This window comes from Peromyscus californicus, unplaced genomic scaffold (assembly GCF_007827085.1).
Source record: "Peromyscus californicus insignis strain IS unplaced genomic scaffold, ASM782708v3 Scaffold_4__1_contigs__length_199733344, whole genome shotgun sequence".
In the NCBI taxonomy this organism is placed as follows: Eukaryota; Metazoa; Chordata; class Mammalia; order Rodentia; family Cricetidae; genus Peromyscus; species Peromyscus californicus.
Genome location: NW_026294562.1, coordinates 53,462,860 through 53,485,917, shown reverse-complemented (window position 1 = coordinate 53,485,917; position 23,058 = coordinate 53,462,860). Strand labels below are relative to the sequence as shown.

The window sequence follows — 23,058 nt, the reverse complement described above, 5'->3', positions numbered from 1 at the left end:
AATCTAGCTGGGCAGCGGTGGCGCATGCCTTTAATCCCAGCACACAAGAAGCAGAGCCAGGTGGATCTCTGTGAGTTCGAGGCCAGCCTGGTCAATAGAGCGAGATCCAGGACAGGCACCAAAACTACACAGAGAAACCCTGTCTCAAAAAAACAAAACAAAACAAAAAACAACAAAAAATTAAATTTTTTTTTTCAAGATTATTTAGCAGTTGATATTTTCATCATTTAGGTGTGGCTGTTTAGAATTTTAGGGCTGGGTGGTGGCTGCAACCTCAGCAGTGGAGGCAGGAGAGCTGATGGTGCAAGTCTGAGGCCAACCTGGTCTACCTAGAGCTAAGAAATGAGTAAAGGCAGAGACAAAATAGCTCAGTGGAGGACCTCTGTGGCTGAACGGGACTAGAGCTGTAAATCACAGAGCTGGAGGCCCCAGATGCTCCGATTAGCTCCTCAGCCCCACTCTCTCCATTTTTCCCTGGAAGCCACTTGCTAGCAGGGCAGCACATCCCAATTCTGCTAACAGACACACCCATGCCATTCATATTCTTGGTAGCATACTCTATAATAAACTCAGCAAACTATATAAAAGTTTGAGTTATGTGAGACCTCATAGCCAATTTCAAAAATTTGTGTGTATGTATGCCATGCATGCAGGTGCCCACGGAAGCCACACTATCAGGTCCCCTTAGAGCTGGAGCCACAGGTAATTGTGAGCTACCTGATGTGGGTACTGAGAACCAAACTCAGGTCTTCTGGAAGAGCAGCAAGTGCCTTTAACCACTGAACCACCTCTCCAGCTCTACTTACTTGTTTTTAACTTCTAAAAATTACTTTTATTTATATGTTTGTGTATGTGCACAGAGATCAAAAGAGAGCATCAGATCCCCTAGAGCAGAATGCACCACTGGATGTGGAAGAGCTGTAAATACTCTCAACCACGAGCCAAGCCATTAGCTCTTACCCGGGTTTTGTTTTGTGGAAGTGTCTTCACTACACAGACCTGGATGGCCTGGAACTCTCTGTAGACCAGGCTAGTCTCTAATGCCTGTCTCTCTGCCTCCTGAGTACTGGAATTAGCGGTGTGTGCCACGACAGCTCTGTCTCAGTGAAGGTGCGCAAGTGCCATGGTTCCTGAGTGCCAGGCACATAAAGCTCAGAGGACAACTTCCAGAAGTCTCCTTTCACCATGAGTTCTGGGAAGGGAAGGAACTTGGGTCATTAGATTTGCACGGCATGTGCCATCTTACCAGCCCTCTCATATCAAATTAACCAGCCAGGAGGGGGGTCTGGGAACTCTCAATGAGTTGGTTTTAAGTATATAAGGCAACCTCAAAGACATTAAGCCCCTCACCCTGAAGGGTCAGTTTTTTTTTTTTTTTTTTTTTTGTTTTTTGTTTTTTGTTTTTTGTTTTTCGAGACAGGGTTTCTCTGTGTAGCTTTGCGCCTTTCCTGGAACTCACTTGGTAGCCGAGGCTGGCCTCGAACTCACAGAGATCCACCTGGCTCTGCCTCCCGAGTGCTGGGATTAAAGGCGTGCGCCACCACCACCCGGCTTGTTTTTTTTTTTTTTTTTTTTTTTTTAACTGTTGTAACTTAACTGTTAGAATGGGCATAGTGGAGAACACCTATAATCCCAGCACAGCACTTGGGAGGATGATCATCAGTTTGAAACAGCTAGAATATCTAAAAAAAAAAAAAAAAGCCAAGAACAAAAAGAAAAAAGAATTGAGTCATTGGCTACACGAGAAAAAGGTCACACAGGATGCACACCTAGAGACCAAGATGGCATTTGATGGACATAATCAATAAGAGCACCTATGTGCCAGGCCCTACTCGGGGCACCAGAAATATCAAGTTAATGCAATCTGGTCCCTGCCCCAGAGTTCACAGTCTAGGACAAATCAGGCTCTTGTCCAACAAAGGGGCATTTCAGTCATTTTACAATACAATCTTTGATAAGTTTCCTCAATACTTTGTGATAGCCACAATGTCTTAAAAGTAAGTTGGCATAAATGTACACAGTCACACAATTGTAGGACAGAAACCACCTACAATTCCAACACAGTGCTTTCTGATAGTGAACATTATTGGCACAAACTGTGCCAATCTGCAGAAACACAGACTCAGGAGTCCTGTGGTCCACCTGTTCTCATACATGGCTGAGACATTCTGGACACAAGGCACCTCTGATTCCCACCTGTCACAGCCTGCCCTGGACAAGAACCCTCTACATTCTTGGGCTCCTGCTGAGAATATCCGATGGCTGAAAGGGCCAATCCCTATTAGTTCAGTATGAGATCTCACAGCACACCCTGACTCTTCCCAACTGAGGTGAGTCTTCCTTCTTTTTTCTCCCTAAGTCTCTGTAATTTACCAGGAGTGGCCAAGCAGCCAGCAGTGTGGGGTGGCCCCACTTCACTATATACCTGCTGGGGATTCTGAACATGACAGTGGAACCTACGATTTGAGATTCAGCATCCTGGAAGGTTCATTTTGCCCCAAGTGCAAAAGCCCACAGATTAGGTCTGCATAGGGCTCGCTCAGGAAGCTCAAAATCTGCAGAGACCTAAGGCAGACTTGGGTTGAGGCTGGGGCCTAAGGGTGAGCTGTGTAGTAGATGGTACAGACCTATAAGAAAGCAGGGATGTGCTACCTCCTCACAGGGGAAGTGTCTATGCTGGCTGGCTGGCTGGATCAGGCCCTAGTAACTTTTTGTCTTTTGGTTTTGAGATAGGGTTTCTCTGTTTAACAGCCTTGGCTGTCCTGGAACTCACTCTGTAGACCAGTTTAGCCTCAAACTCAAGAGATCTGTCCGCCTCTGCCTCCCAAGTGCTGGGATTAAAGGCCTGTGCCATCACATCTGGCTCAGGCCCCAATAATTCTTACCTCCCTGGGTGTGAGTGTCCCCAGCTCCGTGGTAACCTTGCTTGGACAGAGGCCTGCCAGGTAGGTCAGAAGGTCAAATACAGAAAACGTGGTAAGAGGAAGAAGTAAGGTGTCTCTCAGTTGACTGACACCAAATTAGAACAGTTCCAGAGGCCCAAGCAAGCTCTGCTCTAGGCTCACGGCTGGCTTGCCTGGAACAGGGGTCTCTGGCTCCCACTTAGGACTACCTTTCAGTTTTCCTGCCCCTCAAGCTGCTCCCTTTTCCCAGTGATGGCCCAGACAGAACTTTTAATAAAAAAAAAAATAATTTATTGTCAACAAAGGTAATATATACAACAGGATAAAAGATGCAAGAGGACGACAGGTGAGGGGTGGTAAAGGGAGCCCTCGGCAGGGATGAGGCGGTAAGAGGTAATGGAGGCCTCCTGCTGTAGGAGCCAGAAGTGGGGGAGGAGAGGTGTCCCCCGAGGTAGTGGGACTCAGTTCAAACCCCATCATGACCACCTCTACATAAGGCACTGTGCCAGGGGAGAGTGGTGGGGAGCTGAGGAAAGAGGTGTGGGGTCAGAGGGTAGGTCAGCGAAGGATTGGGGAAGGTGTTCTCCACAGGCCCAATGCCGCATCACCCAACAGCCTAAGCCACCTCTGCCTAATTCAGTCTCGGCCAGGCATTTCTAGTGCCCCAGTGTGACAGTGATGTCACCCCTCCTCTGAGGTCTCCTGGCACCTGGTTTTAAAACTCTCCATCAGGTGGCCAAGCTGGGCAGATCTGAGATTTAAGTCAAGGGGGGATACTCCCTCCCACCTTTCCTTCCTCCCACCCCTCCCCTGCCCAGGAAAGTGAAAACTTACACCCCATTTCCTGCCTCTGGTTGTCCCTTAACAGTGGCACCGGATTCTGACAGAACCGTGGACCAGTCTGGGTTGTCACCTGTTCCCACCCCCTTGGTGCCCTGGGGATGCTTGGACCAGTCCTGTAAGAGGCTGACGGCAGGCGGCTCCTCCATCCGAACACGGATAACCTGGAGATCCAGTGTCCCACGAAGCCCCGGAGGGGGAGCTGGGAAGGGATGGGAGCAGAGAGTACAGTCAGGGCCTTCCAATGGTCCCCAAAACTGCAAACCACAGACTACCAGGGTTTTTCATTTCCATAGCCCAAGAAAAAGCGTAAGGCTGACTCTTGATTGATCAGCAATGACTAGCCTCACGGCCCTTAGGCACAGGGCAAGCACTGAATGCAGCTTTCTTTGTGTACTTGGCATGTGGGGACATAATGCCATGATGCTGCTCCCCAACTTCTATCTTCAAGATTGCACACAGAAGTGATATAGTGGAGACTGTCTAAAGAAGTCTACCCATGGGGACTGGAGAGGGCTCAGTGGTTAAGAGCACCTGCTGCTCTTCCAGAGGACCTGGGTTCGAGTCCCAGCACTCATGTCAGGCATCTCACTTCTGCCTATAATCCAGCAAGAGGGGTGGGGATCTCACTCCCTCTTCTGACATCCACCCCCACATACACATTGCAAACACTTATAAGATACATACAGATGTCTGGATAAATAATAAAAGTAGTCTACCCATGGCTTTGACCCCACGGGCTATGGGAGTGACAAGGCAGAGCACATCACACAGACAGCTGGGTTAATGTCCCAGCAGCTTTGCTCTTTAGCACTCATCCAGGCTCCACGTCCCTGGAGTTGATAGGTGTCACACAGGCAGGGGTCTCAGCATGAGGAAGGTACAGAGAAGAGCAAAGCCAGGCCTCCAGATAGGACAAGGTAGAAAACACCAAAAGTGTTCTCCACTTGGGCCCACGCAAGTGGTATTACACGGCAAAGCAATCCTAGCCCTCGAGGCAGGCCAACCTGGAGGTCAGGGTTATTTATTGTCAAGATCAACTGCATGAGACTGCACCCCCCCAAAGCCAGGCCCACACCTCTAATCCCAGTATTTGGGAGGCAGAGGCAGGTGGATCTTTCAGTTCAAGGCCAGCCTGGTCTATAGACTGAGTTGCAAGACAGCTAGGGCTACACAGAGAAAAAACAAAACCAAACTAAAAAAAAAAGTCAAACAGGAAATGGTAATCAAACTGTGCTAATTGCATAAACATATTCAGTAAGTTTTTTTCTTCCCAGGAATTTCTTTCCATTCAATTTAAGACAGGTATGATTTTGCTGGAGTTTAAAATTAATCATGAGAATACAAGTTAGGCATGGTGGCGCACACCTTTAATCCCAGCACTCAGGATGCAGAGACAAGTGGATCTCTATGAGTTTGAGGCCAGCCTGGGCTACAGAGTGAGTTCCAGGACAGTCAGGGTTATGTACAGACGGTCTAAAAAACCAAAGAAGAGCTGAGAATACAGCAAGCTCAGTGGTAGAGTACTTGTCTGGACCATACATACTATGTTCATAATCCCAAAGTTCAAGGCCTGCCTGGGCACCTGAATGAGACTCTGTCTCACGATAAAAAGTAAACAGAGCTGGGCATCAGCTCAGTGGCAGAACACTAAGGTGAGCTGAGTGTCTTATCTGGAGTAAGCAAACATTTCTTCATGTCTCCCCAGGAAAAAAGTTAAGGCAACATTAGGTCGGAGTAGTGGCAGCTGACAGAAGAGTAAACTGAGGTTTGCAGATGGACTGATGTGGTGTTGGGAAACAGAAAAGGGTAACTGGTAGTTTGGCTACAGCAAGCCGAAGGCTGCAGTTTACTAGAGAAAAGGAAGCATCTTCTCCTGCCCTATGTAGACCAGACAGGTCACAAACTCAAAGCAATCTGCCTGCTTCTGTCTCTTGAGTGCTAGGGTTATTTGTTTGTTTGTTTAGACGGCATCTCCCTACATAGCACAGAATGGTCTCAAACTCACTATCCTCTTGTTTAGACGGCATCTCCCTACATAGCACAGAATGGTCTCAAACTCACCATCCTCTTGCCTGAGCCTCACTAGTGCTGAGATTACAGTCAGTTGTCACCATCCTCTGCTGACAACTTTAATCAACCCAACAGAGGTAGTGCCTGGCTACCAGTAGAGTTTGGAAGAGAGAGGGCCAAGCTGCAACCCCACAGATGTCATCTCCTAGATATATATAAACAGTGCTGAACCTGGAAGTGTTATGACCACTGGGACCATCACAGGGCTAAAAAGCTTACATTCTAGAATGGGGGTGACAGATACGATGTGCTACCAACTGTAGGAACCAAGAATGAACAAGGAAGCAAGGGACATGAAAAATACCAGGTATGATATACATCCGTAAACCTGGCACTTGGGAAGAAGAGGATGAGGGCCTACAAGGCTACATAGCCTGTTTCAGGTTAATTCAGAGGATGGAAACAGAGGCCTGACTACTGGCTTTACCTTTATGGCAGTCAACAGATGTTGGCAAAGAACAGACTTCAGTTTGTTATGAATAAAGTCTGAGCTCAGCAGCCTCGAGACAGGCAAGAGGCAGTGAGAGTAAAGAGTCCACCTTGGGAATAAATGGGACATAGCCAGAGGGATGAAGGGGTCAGGAAAGGAAAAACAGAAACTTTGTGTGGGCTAATAGAAGACCTGGAAGAGATGATTACCAGAGAGAGAAAACCTACTGCTCTTGAGATGGGAGAAAAGCTAATGCCTGCGAGGGGCTTCTCTTGAGAGGGGAGAAGTAGACTTGGGCCTAGATGCTAAAACAGAAAAGAGTGGAAGGGACTTGTGTAGCAACGTTCTCTCAGATTGAAACATTCTATCCTGCAGGGAAGCTCCTTAATCAGCAAGGTAAACAACTCAAAAAAGTTTCAGGAAGTCCCAGAAACTGATGAGATTCACTAAGCTCCACCCCTGCAAGAGTAAACAATAAAAGCTGAGAGTCCTTTTCCGGAGAAACAAAGCTGAGCTGCGTAATACACTGGCAGAGAGGCAGAGCTTCAAAGACGACTTTCAGAGGAGTATAAGCTGCCTGAGATCAGACTACTTGCCTGGAAGAAGCAGGAATCAACCAAGCTACCTGAAAGAGGTTTAGCCCAACTCAAGCACCTGAAGAGGACATTCTCCAACCTGTTGAACTGCCTGGAGGCAGTACAGTGTGCTCCAGGTTCCCAGCTTTGTGAGTAACATGTTACCCATGCTGGAGTGGGCTTTGGTGATGCAGCTGTCTGAGTTATTTCTGCTCCTGTAAGTTACCCCTCATCCATATTCCTGTAAGTAACCCAATAAACTCACTGGACTTCGGTGGTCTCCGTATTTTGGTCTGTAGTTGGTTCCCTAAGCGGGTGAACAGATGTATGTGACTTACAACTCCCCAAGAACAGTTTTGTCACACACAACAGGACTGAGTACCAAGCCTGCAGCTGGATGTCTGAGTGCGCCTGGGGGAAGCACAACAAGCTACAGCCTGCTGAGTGAGAGACCCTAGCCAAGAAACCGTATGTGCCCAAGACCTAGCTTCCATCCCCTAACCCTTTACTTTTGCAGTGTATAACCTTAGCCTCAGGAGGCTGAGGCAGGAGAATTGAAAGATCAAGGCCAGCCAGGGCCACAGAATGACTCTCTGAAGGAAACAAAAAACTAGTGCTAGAGAAATGACTTAGCAGTTAAAAGCACTGGCTGCTCTTGCAAAGGTCTCAAGTTCAACTCTCAGTATCTACACAGTAGCTCACAACCATCTGTAACTCTGCAGGGGACTTAAAACCTTCCTCTGGCCTCAGGAAGCCCCAGGCATGCAGCTGATGTACAGACTTACCTGCAGACAAAACAACCATACACATTGGGATTTTATACACAAGCTAAACAAGTGTTCCACACTAGCAACCCAATCTTCCTTATTTTCTGGTTCTCCTGTAGTGGGATCTGAACATTGAATTCAGGTTGTCCAGTTCATACAGCAAGTGAGCCGTCTTTCCAGCTCCTGGCTTTTCTTTTGAGGTGTGGTCTAGCTACTTTGCCCAGGCTGGCATCAGACACCTGAGCTCAAAGGCAGTGGCTAGGACTATAGGTATGCACCATTACAGTACTTGGCTCAGTTACGTTACCCTCTCAATAAAACAAAATCATACGGCTTCCTTCCCATGCTCTGCTTTTATGAGCAAGACACAGGAGACGCTCAGAACTTAGTGAAGGGTCCAGGAGCTGGAGACTCAGTCACCTGAGTTAAGCACCAATTCTTCCAGGTGACAAGGAGGCAGAGGGTCAAAGGGCAGAAATAAAAGGTCAGGAAAGCGAAGTCTGATGTGATAGAGACCAGGACCCTAAGGCCACAGAAAGCAAGCTGGGAGCCAGTGGACCTGCTGACCTGAGTGCACTCTCAGGACCCACAGCGGAAGGAGAAGACTGATTCCTGCAGGCTGTCCTCTGACCTCCCTTGTACACCACGGCACGTGCCCTCCCATAAGTAAGTAAAATAAACATTTTTAAAAAGCTTAACCAAAATAAATAAATAAATAAAAAGAGGAAGAAAGCAAGCTAAGAGGAGGGGGAGGATCAGGAGTTCAATGCCAACCTTTGCTAAGTAGTTTGAGGCCAGCCTGGGCTATAGAAGACCCTGTTTCAAAAAAACAAAACAAACAAACAAACAAACAAAACCAAAAAGCCAGGCATCATACGTTTTTGGGTTTTGGCTTTTAAAGATAGGTTTTCACTCTGTAACCTAGGCTGACCTCCAACCTGTAGCAATCCTCCTTGTTAAGTCTCAAACTCAACCAGGTTCTCCCAGTATCCCCCAGTCCCTACCTGTTACAGGGTTGGGTGGCATGCCCCACCCTCTACCCCTTTTACCTTCTACTCTTTGGCTGCCACACCTGGTCCCCTCTCTCCTCTCCCCCTTCTCTTCACATGGCTGAGGGGCAAATCCACTCTGGATGCTCCCTATTATCCACAATAAACTTCGTCCGCCACCATACCTAGGAGCAGTCATGTCCTTCCTTTTATTTTATTATTGTTTTTTTCATTCACTCCTGTCTCAGACTTCCAAGTGTTGGATCATGCTTGGCTTATGCTTGGCTTATAAGGTATTTTTATAAGGACCAAATGAATTACATACCAAAGTTTCTCAGTCAGTGGGACAGGTTACAAACAAGCTGTCAGCAGAAGCTCACTAAGACTGTTGGACTATGGAGCATCTGATTTTCTACACCTGTCTATGGTCCCCCACACCTGTTTAAATGGCCGAGTACCTCACTTGGGCCCCTGTATCACCAGTGTGAAGTGTGATCCAGGGGTCCAGCTGGAAGCAGCCTCATGGATGAAGTCAAGCACCAAGCTTTGAGAGGCCTAGCACAACCTAATGACCACCTCTAGAGCCGCTTAGCCCAGGGGCCAGCTTCCTCAGCATTCCAATCCCTGTCACTGGCCGTCTCCACCCTGGGCTCTGGCTGTGACCAGGGACTCAGCTTCCTGACAGCCCCCCCAGGAGGGCTCACCTGAAGAGGGGTTTTCTGGCTGAGGCAGGCTCTCTGCTGCTGCTTTGCTGTCTTTAGGGGAGTCCTTACTGTCTGTGGTCCTGAGCTGCGTGTGGGAGAAGAGCTGGAGGACAAAGCCAGGAGGGAAGCTGCCATCAGTGAAGTGTCGGACTTCGGCTGGTGCTGCAAACGTCTCTGTGGGTGACTCAGGAGATGGGGGGTCTGGAAGAAGGCCATGAAGAACTGTGAGTAGAAGAGGCCAGAACCCAAAGGCTAAAGCCTTAAGCTTCAGCTGAGCTGCATGCAGGTGCCCTCTGCCTGTCCACTTCCTCATGGACTTTATGCTACAGTGCTACAGCCAGGCCCAGCGCCCCTAGATCCTCTCACCTGGGTCAGGGTCCAGGTTTTTGGTCATATGCCTGTTTCTCTTCTTTCTGGCAGGCTCCTCCTCAGGGGACTCCTTCCATCTCTGACCACGGGGCTTTTTATTTCCTGGCTCTGTGACAGGGGCAACTGCAAAAGGAAAAGACCTTAGCACTTAAAGGCCACCGTGCCTGAGCTCTTTAACCTCAGATTCCTGAGAACACCTGCCCACCCCAGCCCATAGCAATGGGTCTCCCACTGAGCCTCAGCTCCTCTGTTGACTGACCAGGCAGCTCAAGGGGGCGGAGTCCTCTGGGCCGGAGCCTCTTAGGGAGGGATGGGTTGTCCTCGGAATCCAAGAGGACCACGATCTCTGCTGGCATCCTGGCAGGGTCCGGGTTGCAGTTGGGGTCTGGCTGGCCATCCTGGCCTGACTCTGAGGGGGCAAAAGCCCACTGAGCTCCAGGGCCCCTACAGGCCCCACTTTTCCCTCAGCCCTCACCCTCACTACCTAGGCTGGGCAGAGATGGCTGGTCAGCTTGAATGTCTTGCAGAAGGGCTACCCCTTCACTCCAGGCTTCCAAGATGTTGCTCTTCTCAGAGGGGCTCAGGTCCAGGGTATGGGGATGCTGCTCCAGGATGTGTGTGCGAGCAGTATCTGCTGATGGGGACCGGATCTCAGCCCCACACACCATGCACAGCGCCCGTCCACTGCCTCCTGGGCTGTTCCCCACCAGGAACTCCTGTTCCCATGACACTTGCTGCTTGGGTTCCTCACAGCTTTCGACACCTGCTTCCAGCAGGCTGGGCCTAGGTGGTGGCGTCTTTTCCTGTTGGGTTACTGTAGAAAGGGGAAAGTGCTGTGAAGATGCCAGGGTTGGTGATGCTCAGAACACATCTGTGTGGGGTGGGTGAGGGGACTCTTGTGCAATGCTCCACCTCCCCACTAGATTCTAACAGACCAGTAAATAAGACCACAGCCAGGATGCCCGCCCGGTATTGCATCTTCACCTTTAAATCTAGTCATTAGTCCCACTCTACGTGTTTCTGGGGCTACTGGTACCCTATGTCTGTCTTGACCTCCCTGATTATCTGGCAGATATCATTCCAGTGAGGCTTCTAGATTTCCTTACCCAATAGTCAACTGTACCCATATCTGATTTGTAGGCACAATGCACAGTTCATTCTCAAATAATCCAAGCTGACCTCAACTTTACTATGTAGCTGAAGATAATTTTAACTCCTGATCTTCTTGCTTCTAGCTCCTGAGTGCAGCATGTGCCATCATGCCTGGTATTTGAGGTGTCAGGGACCAAACCTAGGGCTTCACGTATGCTAGGCAAGCATTCTACCCACTGAGATATAGCTCTAGCCGTCTCCCTTTAAATTATTAATTAGTGTATGTATAATCGGGGACACATGTACCAAGGAGTGCATGTGGAGGCCAGAGGACAGCCCTGTGGAATAAAGTTCTATTCTTCCACCTTTACATGGACTCTAGCAATAGAACTCAGGGTCATGCTGAATTACCCAGGCTGGCCTTGAACATGCAATTCTCCTATCTCAGCCTCCTGAATAGGTAGCATGGGGCTTCACTACCAGATTCGGCTTTTCAGTAGTCCTAGTTTGCTTTTTGTTTTCTGTTACGATAAACACCAAGACCAAAGCAACTTGCAGAGGAAAGGGGTTACAGGTTACGGTCTATCGTGAACAAAGCCAAAGTGGGAAGGATTCAAGGTAGGAGTCTGAAAGAGGAATGTTGCTTTGAAAACTTCCTCCCTCAGCCAGGTAGTGGTGGTACATGCCGTTAATCCCAGCACCTGGGAGGCAGAGGCAGGCAGGATGCCAGGGCTACACAGAAAAACAATGTCTTGAAAATCCAAAAAAGCAAGCAAGCAAGCAGACAAGCCAGCCAGCCCCCTCTCTAGCTTGTTCAGCTTGTTTTCTTATATAGCCCAGGGCTACCAGCCTAGGGATGGTGCCACACACAGTGGGCTGGGCCCTCCCTCCTGCTGTGGATGATTGATTGATAAATAAAACACTGATTGGCCAGTAGCCAGGCAGGAAGTATAGGCAGGACTAGCAGAGGGGAGAATTCTGGGAACAGGAAGGCTGGGGCTGAGGAGAGGCTGCCATCTGCCACCATGAGAAGATGTTAAGATACCAGTAAGCCACGAGCCATGTGGCAACTTATAGATTAATAGAAATGGGTTCATTTAAGATATAAAAACAAGCCGGGCGGTGGTGGCGCACGCCTTTAATCCCAGCACTCGGGAGGCAGAGCCAGGCGGATCTCTGTGAGTTCGAGGCCAGCCTGGGCTACAGCGTGAGATCCAGGAAAGGCGCAAAGCTACACAGAGAAACCCTGTCTCGAAAAACCAAAAAAAAAAAAAAAAAAAAAAAAGATATAAAAACAGTTAGCAAGAAGCCTGCCATGGCCAATCAGTTTACAAGCAATGTAAATCTCTGTGTGTTTACTTGGTTGGGTCTGAGCGGCCGTGGGACTGGCGGGTGAGAGATTTGTCCTGACTGTGGGCCAGACAGAAAAACTCTAACTACACCCTCCCACATCAATCAAGACAATTTCCAAGAGACATTGCCCACAAGCCAGTCTGAAGGAAGCAATTCTTCAGCTGAGGTTCCCTTTTCCAAGGTGACTCTAAAAACTGTGTCAAGTTAAGAATAAAAACCAGTTAAATTCACCCCTTCATGTCTTCAAAATCAGTACCATATGGGAGATGAGTTTTACACACTGCCATGTTCAGTTTCCAGCTTGAGATGCAGCCTTTGCCCTCTCTGGACCACCAGATTTTGTGTGCTGACCCTGAGGAAATACTTCTCTGAAAATTTTATCACAATAATGCCATGCTTTTATTAATTACTGTTGATTTTTTTTCAGCACCAGGTAACCAACGTCCATTGTTCCAGTTTCACTTGCAGATTCTTAAAATTGAAATATATCACACAAACTACCCTGATAAGAGTCTACTTCCTGCTAGGCAATGGTGGCACACATTTAAATCCCAGCACTCAGGAGGTAGAGGCAGGTGGACCTCTGAATTCAAAGCCAGGCTGATCTATGGAGTGAGTTATAGGACAGCCAAAACTATAGAGAAACCCTGTCTCAGAAAAACTAAAAAGTCTTTACTTTCCCTGAAACTTAAAAAACCACCCAAACCTTGATCAGCTGCATTTCTCTCAATTTCCTGCACCAAGAAAGGGTTTCCTTGAGTAGCCCTGGAATAATCCTTTGTACACTGTGAATATGTATTACTCTCAATGGTTAACAAAGAACTGGCTGGCCAGTAACCAGGCAGGAAGTATGGCAGAAAAACCAAACTAAGGATGGTGGGATGAAGAAGGGCAAAGCCAGGAGTCTGAGCAGACACAGAGAGAAGGACATGCCATAATGAAAAAAGGTACCAAGCCATGTGGCAAAGCATAAATAAGAAATATGGGCTAACTTAAAATGTAAGAGTTGCCGGGCAGTGGTGGCGCACGCCTTTAATCCCAGCACTCGGGAGGCAGAGCCAGGCGGATCTCTGTGAGTTCGAGGCCAGCCTGGTCTCCAAAGTGAGTTCCAGGAAAGGCGCAAAGCTACACAGAGAAACCCTGTCTCGAAAAACCAAAAAATAAAAAAAAAATGTAAGAGTTGCTGGGCGGTGGTGGCGCACGCCTTTAATCCCAGCACTCGGGAGGCAGAGGCAGGCGGATCTCTGTGAGTTCGAGGCCAGCCTGGGCTACCAAGTAAGTTCCAGGAAAGGCGCAAAGCTACACAGAGAAACCCTGTCTCGAAAAACCAAAAAAAAAAAAAAAAAATAAAAAAAAAAAATAAAAATGTAAGAGTTAGCTGGTAACGAGCCTGAGCTATTGGCCGAACATTTATAATTAATATTAAGCCTCAGTATGTTTATTTGGGAGCTGCTGGCGGGATAGAAACTTCTGCCTACAAATGGTATTCCAACATGGGGCTGGAATTTTCACATAAGACCCAAGAAAGCTTAAAAAAAAGGTTCCAAACACACAAAAAACTGGGTAAAGCGCAGCTTCTTGGTAACTATTTTTTCTTGGTAAGATCTGTTTTCTAGTGGCAAGCAGAGGCAAGTCTCCTTTAAGAGACAGCTTCTTGGCTCAGTGTTAGCAGCAAACACAGGTGTGAAAGAGGCACTGCCACCAAACACTTAGATGGGGTTTATGAGCAGTGGGTGATGCACTTCTTGGTGACAGCGTGGACCCAAAAACTCCCCAGAGTTGGGGGCAGTAAACGTGGCTCTTGTGCCAGTACCTCCACCATGAAGTTTAGCTATCAGGGAACCAAGCGGGGTGGAGCCAGCCGCAAAACAGAGGTGGAGTTCCTAGCCACGCTGCTTAGCAGTTTAAAGACTCATGTGGTCAGAAAAAGATTACAGATATGGATGGAAAAAACCTCTAAAATGGGTTATAGTGTATTTAAAAATATACATAGGTTGCCGGGCGGTGGTGGCGCACGCCTTTAATCCCAGCACTCGGGAGGCAGAGCCAGGTGGATCTCTGTGAGTTCGGGGCCAGCCTGGACTCCCAAGTGAGTTCCAGGAAAGGCACAAAGCTACACAGAGAAACCCTGTCTCGAAAAACCAAAAAAAAATATATACATAGGCTTTAGAGAGAAAAGAGAAAGTATAGATAATCATAAAAAAGAAATATAGTCTTAAAAGCTGGAGAGATGGCTCAGCGGTTAAGAGTACTGACTGCTCTTCCAAAGGTCCTGAGTTCAGTATCCCAGCACCCACATGGTGGCTCACAACCATCTATAATGAGCTCTGGTGCCCTCTTCTGGCCTGCAGCCATATATGCAGACAGAACACTGTATACATAATAAATAAATAAATCTTTAAAAAAAAAAAAGAAAAAGAAAAAAGCCACATAAAGATGAGAAATACGCAGAGAGTCTGGATCCTGTATGTTATTGTGTTGTCTTTAAATTTTTTTGGCTGCTAAGAGACACTGAATATATAAAAACTGCTAGACTGAGCCAACCTATATATTTAAAAAAATATCTTGAGTTCAAAAGCCAAGTCAAAAGGTGTTGCTTTGGGGGAGAAGACTCTCTGAAAGTTCTGACTATAGATGAAAAGAAATCTACAAAAACTACGAAACGGGACTGGATAGATGGCTCAGAGGTTAAGAGCACTGGACATTATTCCAGAGGTCCTGAGTTCAATTCCCATCAATCACATGGTGGCTCACAACCATCTATAATGACATCAGGTGCCCTCTTCTGGCCTACAGGTATACATACAGGCAAAACTCAGTATAAATCATAAATAAATATTAAAAAAAAACTACAAAACATGTAACATACATTTTACCTGCTTAAATATAAAACAAAAAATCATCTTTGGCTAACTTGTGTACAACATACATTCTGTACCCGTATTAATAAAAAAATGTATGCTACCTTTAAAAGTTTATGTATTTTCAGAACAAGGAGACCAGACACCAATGAAAACAGATGGCCCAGGTGATCCAGCATCTGAAAATGCATCTTTTACAATCTCCTCAAAATTCTACATTAAAAACAGATTCAAAGCTGTGGGCTGAGATGGTCCAGCCTCTCAAACTACTCCAGCTAAAACCCAATAATTATACTGGTTTTATCAAGGTTCCCCCCAAAACCCACAAACAACAGAAAGTAGTCTACAGAATACTTACATTCCCAAAATATTGGTTATGGATGTTTGTTATCATTTAAGGGAGGGTTGGTTACAAATTGTTATTGGTCATAGTTAAAAAACAAAGGCTAAACAAAGGAGTTAAATTCAAAGATCTCTTTCTAGGGAGAAAAAAGAAGGATCTGATATAGGAAGGACAGGAAAAAAAGGGTAGATTATTGACTCTACTTTAATCCAAAACACAGCTATTAATCTAAAATATTTTAAATTGATATGGATTTTGGTTTATTGACACAAATTTAAATTTATTTTAGCTATATTATATGTTTGTTTCTACTCTTATTTGGGGTATTGTATTTATGCAACTCATTTAAAATGTAATGCATATACCAGGCGGCGGTAGTGGCACACGCCTTTAATCTCAGCACTCAGGAGGCAGAGATAGGCAGATCTCTGTGAGTTCGAGGCCAGCCTGGTCTACAGATTTCGAGTTCTAGGCCAGGCTCCAAAGCTATAGAGAATCCCTGTCTCAAAAAAAAAAAAAAAAGTATAATTAAAAATACAGGTTAATAGTCATCTATAATAGTCAAATTTATAGTCATGTTAGGAATGTTTCAAGGTCATACACACACACACACACACACACACACATATATATATATTTAGACACATGGTCTTCAAACACTTCAAAGACCTACATATTAATATGTTTAATAACCTAAGGCTTTTCATGACAGTGAGACATGTTTGCTCCCGGCAGCACCAATCTACTTCAGAGAAGATGGTGGGCATTGAAGAAACTCCATATGGAGTCTGCTTTCTTTATGGTAAAAGCTGGTCATTTGGGCCAATAAACTGCCCTTGCCTCAATTGCTGACAACTATTGTCCAAACTAGACCAGCAGGATGAAAAACAAAGCAACTGCCAAACTATGCCAAGACAAGGTAGTAGAGTCCCTCAAAATTCCCTGCTTCTCAAAAATGTTAGATATACCAGGCTTGTAGGCCAAAGTTGGACACCCCAACATTACAGAACCACCTAGGGCAACTGTGCAGGCAGCCTGATGTCCCTGTCATTAGGTAACATTTGCTCCTTCTGGGGTCTTTGACAGAGTGGAAGATTAGATAATCATAGTTAAAAGTTTCCCTTAGTTACGATAAAAGGTAAATTAGGCATAAAACTTTAGAGTCACAAAGAGAAGTTATATCAAGAGTATTTTCTCTAAACTTAGCAAATACAAATGGACTCAATATTGTAACTGTAATTCTTAATAAATGTTTTGTTATAGTTTTACTATGTTAAGGTCAAAACCTTTTTTAATTAGACAAAAAGGGGGAAATGCTGTGGAACAATTCTTCTGTACACTGTAAATATATATCACTCTCATTGGTTAATAAAAGAACTGACTGGTCAGTAGCCAGGCAGGAAGTATAGGCAGGACAACCAAACTAAGGATGCTGGGATGAAGGGTGGAGTCAGAGGAGTCATGAGCAGATAGACACAGAGAGAAGATTGACATGCCATAATGAAAAAAATGTACCAAGCCACATGGCAAAGCATAGATAAAAAATATGGGTTAATTGAAAATATGTTAGCTGGTAACAAGCCTGAAATATTGGCCAAGCATTTATAATTAATATTAAGCCTCAGTACGTTTATTTGGGAGCTGATGGCAGGAGAGAAACTCCCGCCTCCACTAGAACTCAACAGATTGGCCTGCCTCTTCTTCCCAAATGTCCTGCACCACCACGCCGAGCTTCTCTCAAATTCTTATCCTTTAAGATCCTGCTACAGTTCATTAAACTCTGAGCACTTCCTAGCCAAGTTCCAAATGGTCAGGTTCACCACAGCAACATCCCACTTTCCTGGTACCAATTTCTGTCCAAGTTTGGTTTCTGTTGCTGCGATAAACACCACAACCAAAAGCAACTAGGGGAATATGCTGGCTAGTTTTATGACAACTTGACACAAGCTGGAGTTATTAGAGGAAGCCTCAATTGAGAAAATGCTTCCCACAAGCTGTAGGCAAGCCTGTAGAGCATTTTCTTAATTAGTGATTGATGTGGAAGGGTCCAGTGCTTGTGGGGTGGAGCTATCTCTGGGTTGGTGGTCCTGGGTTCTATAAAAAAGCATGCTGAATAAGCCACGAAAGAGCAAGCCAGTAAACAGCACCCTCCTCCAGGTTCCTGCCCTCACCACTTTTGATAATCAACTGTTAAACAGAACGTGAGTGAAATAAACCCTCCCCTCTCCAAGTTGCTTTTGGTCATGGTCATCACAGCAGTAATAACCCTAACTAAGAAAGGGAGGAAAGGGTTTACTTAAAGGTTACAGTCCATCATCCAGGGATGGCAAGGCAGGAGCTTGAAGGAGAAACCAAAGAAAAGGGACTTACTGGCTTACTCCCAGGCTCCTTCAGCTACCTTTCTTACACAGCCCAGGCTTACCTATATCAGCAATCAAGTAAATGCTCCACAGATAGGACTATAGGCTAATCTGATGGAGGCAACTCAATTGTGGTTCCCTCTTTCCAGATGGCAAAAGGACTAATCACAATATACATTCTTGTGAGGGTGAGGATGCTAAATTTGATCATCTTACTGTTACCAAAAGAACTGGTATGCAGGGAATGGATGCCCTGCCTGTTCCTCTACAGGTTGAGGCCTCTCCCAAAGGTCAACCTCTTTCCCTGCCTCTCACAACCAGCCTTCCTTTTTTCCAGGGTGCTCCTGAAGTATTTGCAATGAAGGTCATGCCCCTTTGGCTTGTGCTATCAGCTCTCTGTAATATAAGAAATAAAAGCTCCCACAGAGCAGAAACTCTCAGTTCAGCATCAGCCTGGCACTCTTCTGAAAAGTGCCTATGATCCCTGGGTACCATAACCCTCTCTCTACCAACTGAGACTCCTTCATACCCAGGGCTTTAGGAAGAGATAGCATCTAGAAGAGTTTACGTCCCAGAACCTTTCTCCCATGTGACAGGTCCCCAAGTTTCAACTGGCCTAAACCAGGTCTTGTGAGGTCACCAACCCAGACAGTAATTCTTCCAGTCAGTCAGTCAGTCACCTTTCCCATCTTGACTTTTACAGGCATTCAGGGAACCTGTCCTCCTTGGTTCTCTTAACTTGACTGTTCCTCCTCCTGTCACTCTGAAAACTATTTTCAACTTCCTGCAGGAGCTGCAACCTACCAGCTGACCATGCCACTCTCCTCTGCTTTGTTTCCTCCAGAGCACAGCACAACACCAGCTCTTGATAGATTTCTGTTTCGTGTCTAAACCTCAAGCACAACAGTACTAGGTATCAATGACAAGGGACTGGCCTCCTCCTTCAGGCAATTTTCACCTGTTCCTTGCTGACAACTCCTGTATTTTATTTATTTCAGTGGTATTAGGGATTGACTGTAGGGTTGCATACTTGTTATTTAGCAAGTGTGCTACCAATGAGCTCTATCTCTAGGTAATTTTTTTTTTAACTTTTTGAGATAAGATCTACTGTCCAGGATGGCCGAGAATTTGTGATCCTCCTGCATCAGCCTTCTGAGTAGCTCAGATTACAAGCCTGATCATCAGGCCTGGCAACACTTATGTATACCCCTGGCAAGGCACTCACAAAAATTCTAGGTGTAGATATCCAAATGCTTAGCTAATCACTCTGCTAGAGCCTGTAAGAGACACTGTGAATTTAACCATATTCAAAGACCTATCCCAATCTTCCAACAAGTCTACACCTCAGCTCTGTCTGTCTCAGTAAACTGGTAGATAATCCTTCCACTTTCAAAGAACAAAACTGTGGTGGTTTGAATGAGAATGGTCCAAAAGATTCATGGATATAAATGGTCCACAGTTAGTGGAACTGTTTGGGAAAGACTAGGAGGTGTGGTGTTGCTAGAAATTGTGGGTCACTGGGGGTGGGACTTAGAGGTTTCAAATGCCTCACGCCATTCCCAGTTAGTACACATGCTCTTTCTCTCTGCCTCTCCCAGTCAGCTCCTGTAGTCTCTCTGCCTTGTGCTTGTGGATCAGATGCAAGCTCTCAGCCACTGCCCCAGCACCACGATTGCCCGCCTGCAGCCCTGCTCTCAGTTGTGATGGTCATGGACTCTAAGCTCCCAATTAAGTTTATCCCCCCACCCCTGAGACAGCGTTCCTGTGTAACCCTGGCTATCCTGGAACTCCTCACACTATAGACCAGGCTAGCCTTGAATTCAGAGCTCTACCAGCGTGTCCTCTGCCTCCCAAGCTCTGGGATTGAAGGTATATGCCAACAAAGCCCACAGACAAGTAGCTCTGGTCTTTTTTTTTTTAAACACTCACAAAAAACAAAACAAAAAACGAAGAAACAAAGTCTCACAATAGCTCTGGTTGGCCTACAACTCCCTAGGTAGACTAGGATGGCCTCAAACTCAGCAGTCCGCCTGCCTGCCTCTGCCTCCTGAGTGACAGAATTTAAGGTGTGAGCCACCACACTGAGCCCAAACAACAAATCTTTGAACTCATCCACTTTCTCATACCCCAGATCTTTCTAGAAACTTGTGCCTAGGCTGAGAGGCCTCTAGAATCTTTGCACTTTCTCTTCTAAGACCTCTTCCTTCTGTTCTTTTTTATGATTTTTGTTTTTCAAGACAGGGTTTCTCTGTGTAGTGCTGGGATTAAAGGCATGTGTCACCACTGCCTGGTTTAGAAACAAAATTCTTACTACATACCCCCACTTCTCTATTCCACTTTCATGTTCCCTAAAAAACTGATTGCTGGGCCAGGGAGATGGCTGGGTTGATAAAAGTTCTTGCTGCCAAACCCGATGAGCCAAATTCAATCCCACATGGTGGAAGATTTGACTCTCAAAAGTTGTCCAGACATCTTCATGATGCATACTGTGACACACAAACCAAGTTAAATCGAACTCATTGCCACCTAACACACTATAGTTCAATTTACCTGTTGGGATTTATGTTCAAGAGAAGCCCTGCTTCAGCACCGTTACCATATCTCCACCCCCCACCTCCCAACCCCCCTCCCACACGCGCGCGCACCTGAAACAATGCTTGGCATATTACTTGCCCAATAAATAAATACAGTTGAATGAATGAACCTCTGTAGATGTCTATTTCCTTCTAACAGTGATGAGGCCACCTTGGCAGGGAGTTTGAGTGGATTAAGTGTGAGCCTTTGACAATAGCAGAGCAAGCACTCCATAAACCAGCACAAGCAGAAAATAACCTGTGTGATGCAAACACGGGGAGGAATGTGGCCTTTATTTCTCGAATTTTCTAACCCTCCCATCTCCAAAAGGGAGGAGTGCAGAATTCCTTAAGTTCAAGAAGCACAACGAACGACTTAGTTCTCGATCTCTTTTGGGTACTGTCTTGCTAAAGGGAAACACGTATTCCACCATAAGGAAATATTTGCATTTTCATGACTAATAGTCTTCCACAAAGGTAGCTCTTTGTTTTCTCCTTTGGACCAAAGAAGCAGAGGAAAAGAAAGGGGGAAGAGGAGGGGAGAGCAAGTTATTTCCAGATTGTCTCTCAAATACCTCCTCTGGTGAATAATCTCCATATAGATGGCTTAGGCTCCCCCCCCCCCGCCCCCCAGCAAGTCCCGCTTTTCTCAAACTGGGTGCTGCTTGTAGTTCCATTCAACGGCCGGGTTCTAGAACTGACACCTGTGGCTCTGGCGAGAGAAGGTCTGGGGATGAGGAGAGGACTGTTTCTCCATGGCAGGGCTCTTAAAATTCTCCTCTCGGGAGGTTACCAGCCGCGCTAGCCTTTGCCCCCGTTATCGCTACGGCGACCAGCCTGGGGCCTAGAGGCCTGGTCGCCCCTCGGCCTAGGACAGTCAGGCCGAAACGGGGAGATGGCGGCGTAGCACAAACCACGGTCCTGGGAATCTAGCCTTGACGCTGGGCCCGCGGGGGCACAGGGAACCGGAAGACCCGAAGCGCTCGTTCGGTGTGGATGGAAGTCTCCAGACCCTGAGCGGGGGAGGGGAGGAGGAGGGAGGGGGCTCCGAGAGGCCTGGGATTCCAAACCCGAGTGGGGGAGGAGCGGAGGCGCGCGCCCGCCGTGGACCCGACCGGGAAGGGCCCGCCGGGGCTACAACGCTGGCCTTGGACCGCGCCCGGGGACCAGGGACCGGGAACCGGGGTCCGAGCCCCTGGCCGCCATGCGGAAGTGAGGTGTCCCCCCCCCCCACTTACCTCGGAGCATCGGCTCAGGCCGCGGGATCACGGCAACCACCACGGCCTCCTCGTCGTCCTCCCCTTCCTCACACTTCAGCGTCACCTCGAAGCAGTCCAGCGCCGCGGCGCCCTCGGCTCTCAGTGCCATGGCGAGGCGGAGACGGGCGACCCGATAGCGGAGGACCGGAGCGCAGGCCTCGGCGCGCCGCCGCTGGCGGCCGCCTCCCGCCCCGGACCACGCAGGGCCCGCGGACCGTCTAGCTCACCCGCCTCCCGCCCGGCCTCCCGGCCGCCCGCCCGCCCGGCCAGCCACGGGCTTCACAGCGTCACGACCCCAAGCGGGGAGGGCTCGATCCGGGCGCCCCCGGACCCGCCGTTCCCTTTTATGGAGGCTCATTGTCAGCGTCCGTCCGGCAGCCCCGCCTCCTGGCCCGGCTGGCCAATCACGTGAGGGCTTTCCCCCAGCTCCGCCCCAGGCACGCGTCTGGGCCAGAACCCCCGGCAGCGCCGAGTCCGTGGCTGCTTTACGCCGCGGAGAGGCCCGGAGTCGCCCTTGGGAGGGGCGCCCGCAGCTTTGGGAACCCAGCAGGGCAGTCCCACCTGCCGCTGGCGGAGTGGGCGCTGCCGGGCGGCTCGACATCTTGCTTTTTGGCTTTCCCTTGACTAGCTACCGGGAAGGCATCCCGACGAAAAAAGAGCGGTAGGGGTGTGAGTAGGACCTAGGTTCAGAATCGTGGAGACAGCATCTCTTCTAATTTCCTTTGCGCCTTGTTTCTTTTTGCTAGTTTATACGCTCTCGCGAAAAACAACAACAAAAAACAAAAACCACAAAACAAAAACAAAAAAACCACTTTGGATCCTCCTAAACAAAGATTCTGGATGATAAGAGGACTGGAGTGGCGTGTAGGTGTGTGTGAACCTCTTCCTGGTGGATATCATTTCCGTTTGAGTCCAGAGAGTGTGGCCTTTTTCCAGGACACAGCAAATCCCTTGAGAACCTCCAAGACCGGGATGCGGTTGCCATGGCGCTGCTGCCTGGCATTGTGCTCTGCGTGGAGGCTGTTACAATGGGCGCTTACTCTTCTATGGAACACCCCATCACCCCATCCCCCAACCCACCCCCACACTAGATTTCAGCTGAAAAACAGCAAAAACGTCTGGCACTAAAACTTCCGATTTAAAGTGCCACTAGGTCAGCCCAGAAACAGTAATTCGGGATGATCTAGAAGGCCAGGGAACAGAAAAAGAGAAATACAGTGTTGCTATACAGTATTGTGTGTGAGCCTTGGGCATGCCCAGCACTCCACCACTGTATCACCAGCCTTCATTTTGTTGACATAATGACTCGCTTTGTAGTCAGCCTGGCCTGGAACTTGTGTAACTCCAGTTGGTCTGGAACTCTTCCGGTTTCCCAAATGCTAGGATTAAAGTGTCCTGACTGGGCGGTGGTGGCGCATGCCTTTAATCCCAGCACTCCGGAGGCTGAGGCAAGCAGATCTCTTGAGTTGGAGGCCATCCCGGGCTACAGAGTGAGTTCCGGGACAACCAGAATTCTCAAAAAAACAAAACAAACAAAAAAAGAAACAGTAAAGTCCAAGACGGTCAA

At 47.5% G+C, this 23,058-nt stretch overlaps 1 protein-coding gene across 2 annotated transcripts; it reads right to left on the bottom strand.

The window, feature by feature from the left end:
* Window positions 1–3,167: 3,167 nt before the first annotated feature.
* Spindoc (spindlin interactor and repressor of chromatin binding) lies at window positions 3,168–21,769 on the bottom strand. Of its 2 annotated transcripts, none has more exons than XM_052713985.1 (6): window positions 21,471–21,769; window positions 10,135–10,464; window positions 9,910–10,059; window positions 9,648–9,773; window positions 9,282–9,482; window positions 3,168–3,907 (listed from the first exon to the last, which is right to left on the bottom strand). In XM_052713985.1, exons 1-6 carry the CDS (start codon window positions 21,598–21,600, stop codon window positions 3,813–3,815), a joined length of 1,032 nt encoding a protein of 343 aa, XP_052569945.1. In that variant the 5' UTR covers window positions 21,601–21,769; the 3' UTR covers window positions 3,168–3,812. The 2 variants fall into 2 exon arrangements, with proteins under 2 accessions (XP_052569945.1, XP_052569944.1); XM_052713984.1 differs by having other exon boundaries at window positions 3,171–3,945; window positions 21,471–21,768.
* Between the last annotated feature and the right edge of the window lie 1,289 nt (window positions 21,770–23,058).

Bases quoted from the DNA above. Each gene is read 5' to 3' on its own strand.
- Spindoc (XM_052713984.1), bottom strand. From the start codon at position 21,600: ATGGCACTGAGAGCCGAGGGCGCCGCGGCGCTGGACTGCTTCGAGGTG. The intron at 9,774-9,909 runs GTCAGTCAACAG...TTCCTTTTGCAG, and splicing joins CCGCCCCCTTGAGCTGCCTG to TTGCCCCTGTCACAGAGCCA. The intron at 3,946-9,281 runs GTGAGCCCTCCT...ATCCCTTCCCAG, and splicing joins GCCAGAAAACCCCTCTTCAG to CTCCCCCTCCGGGGCTTCGT.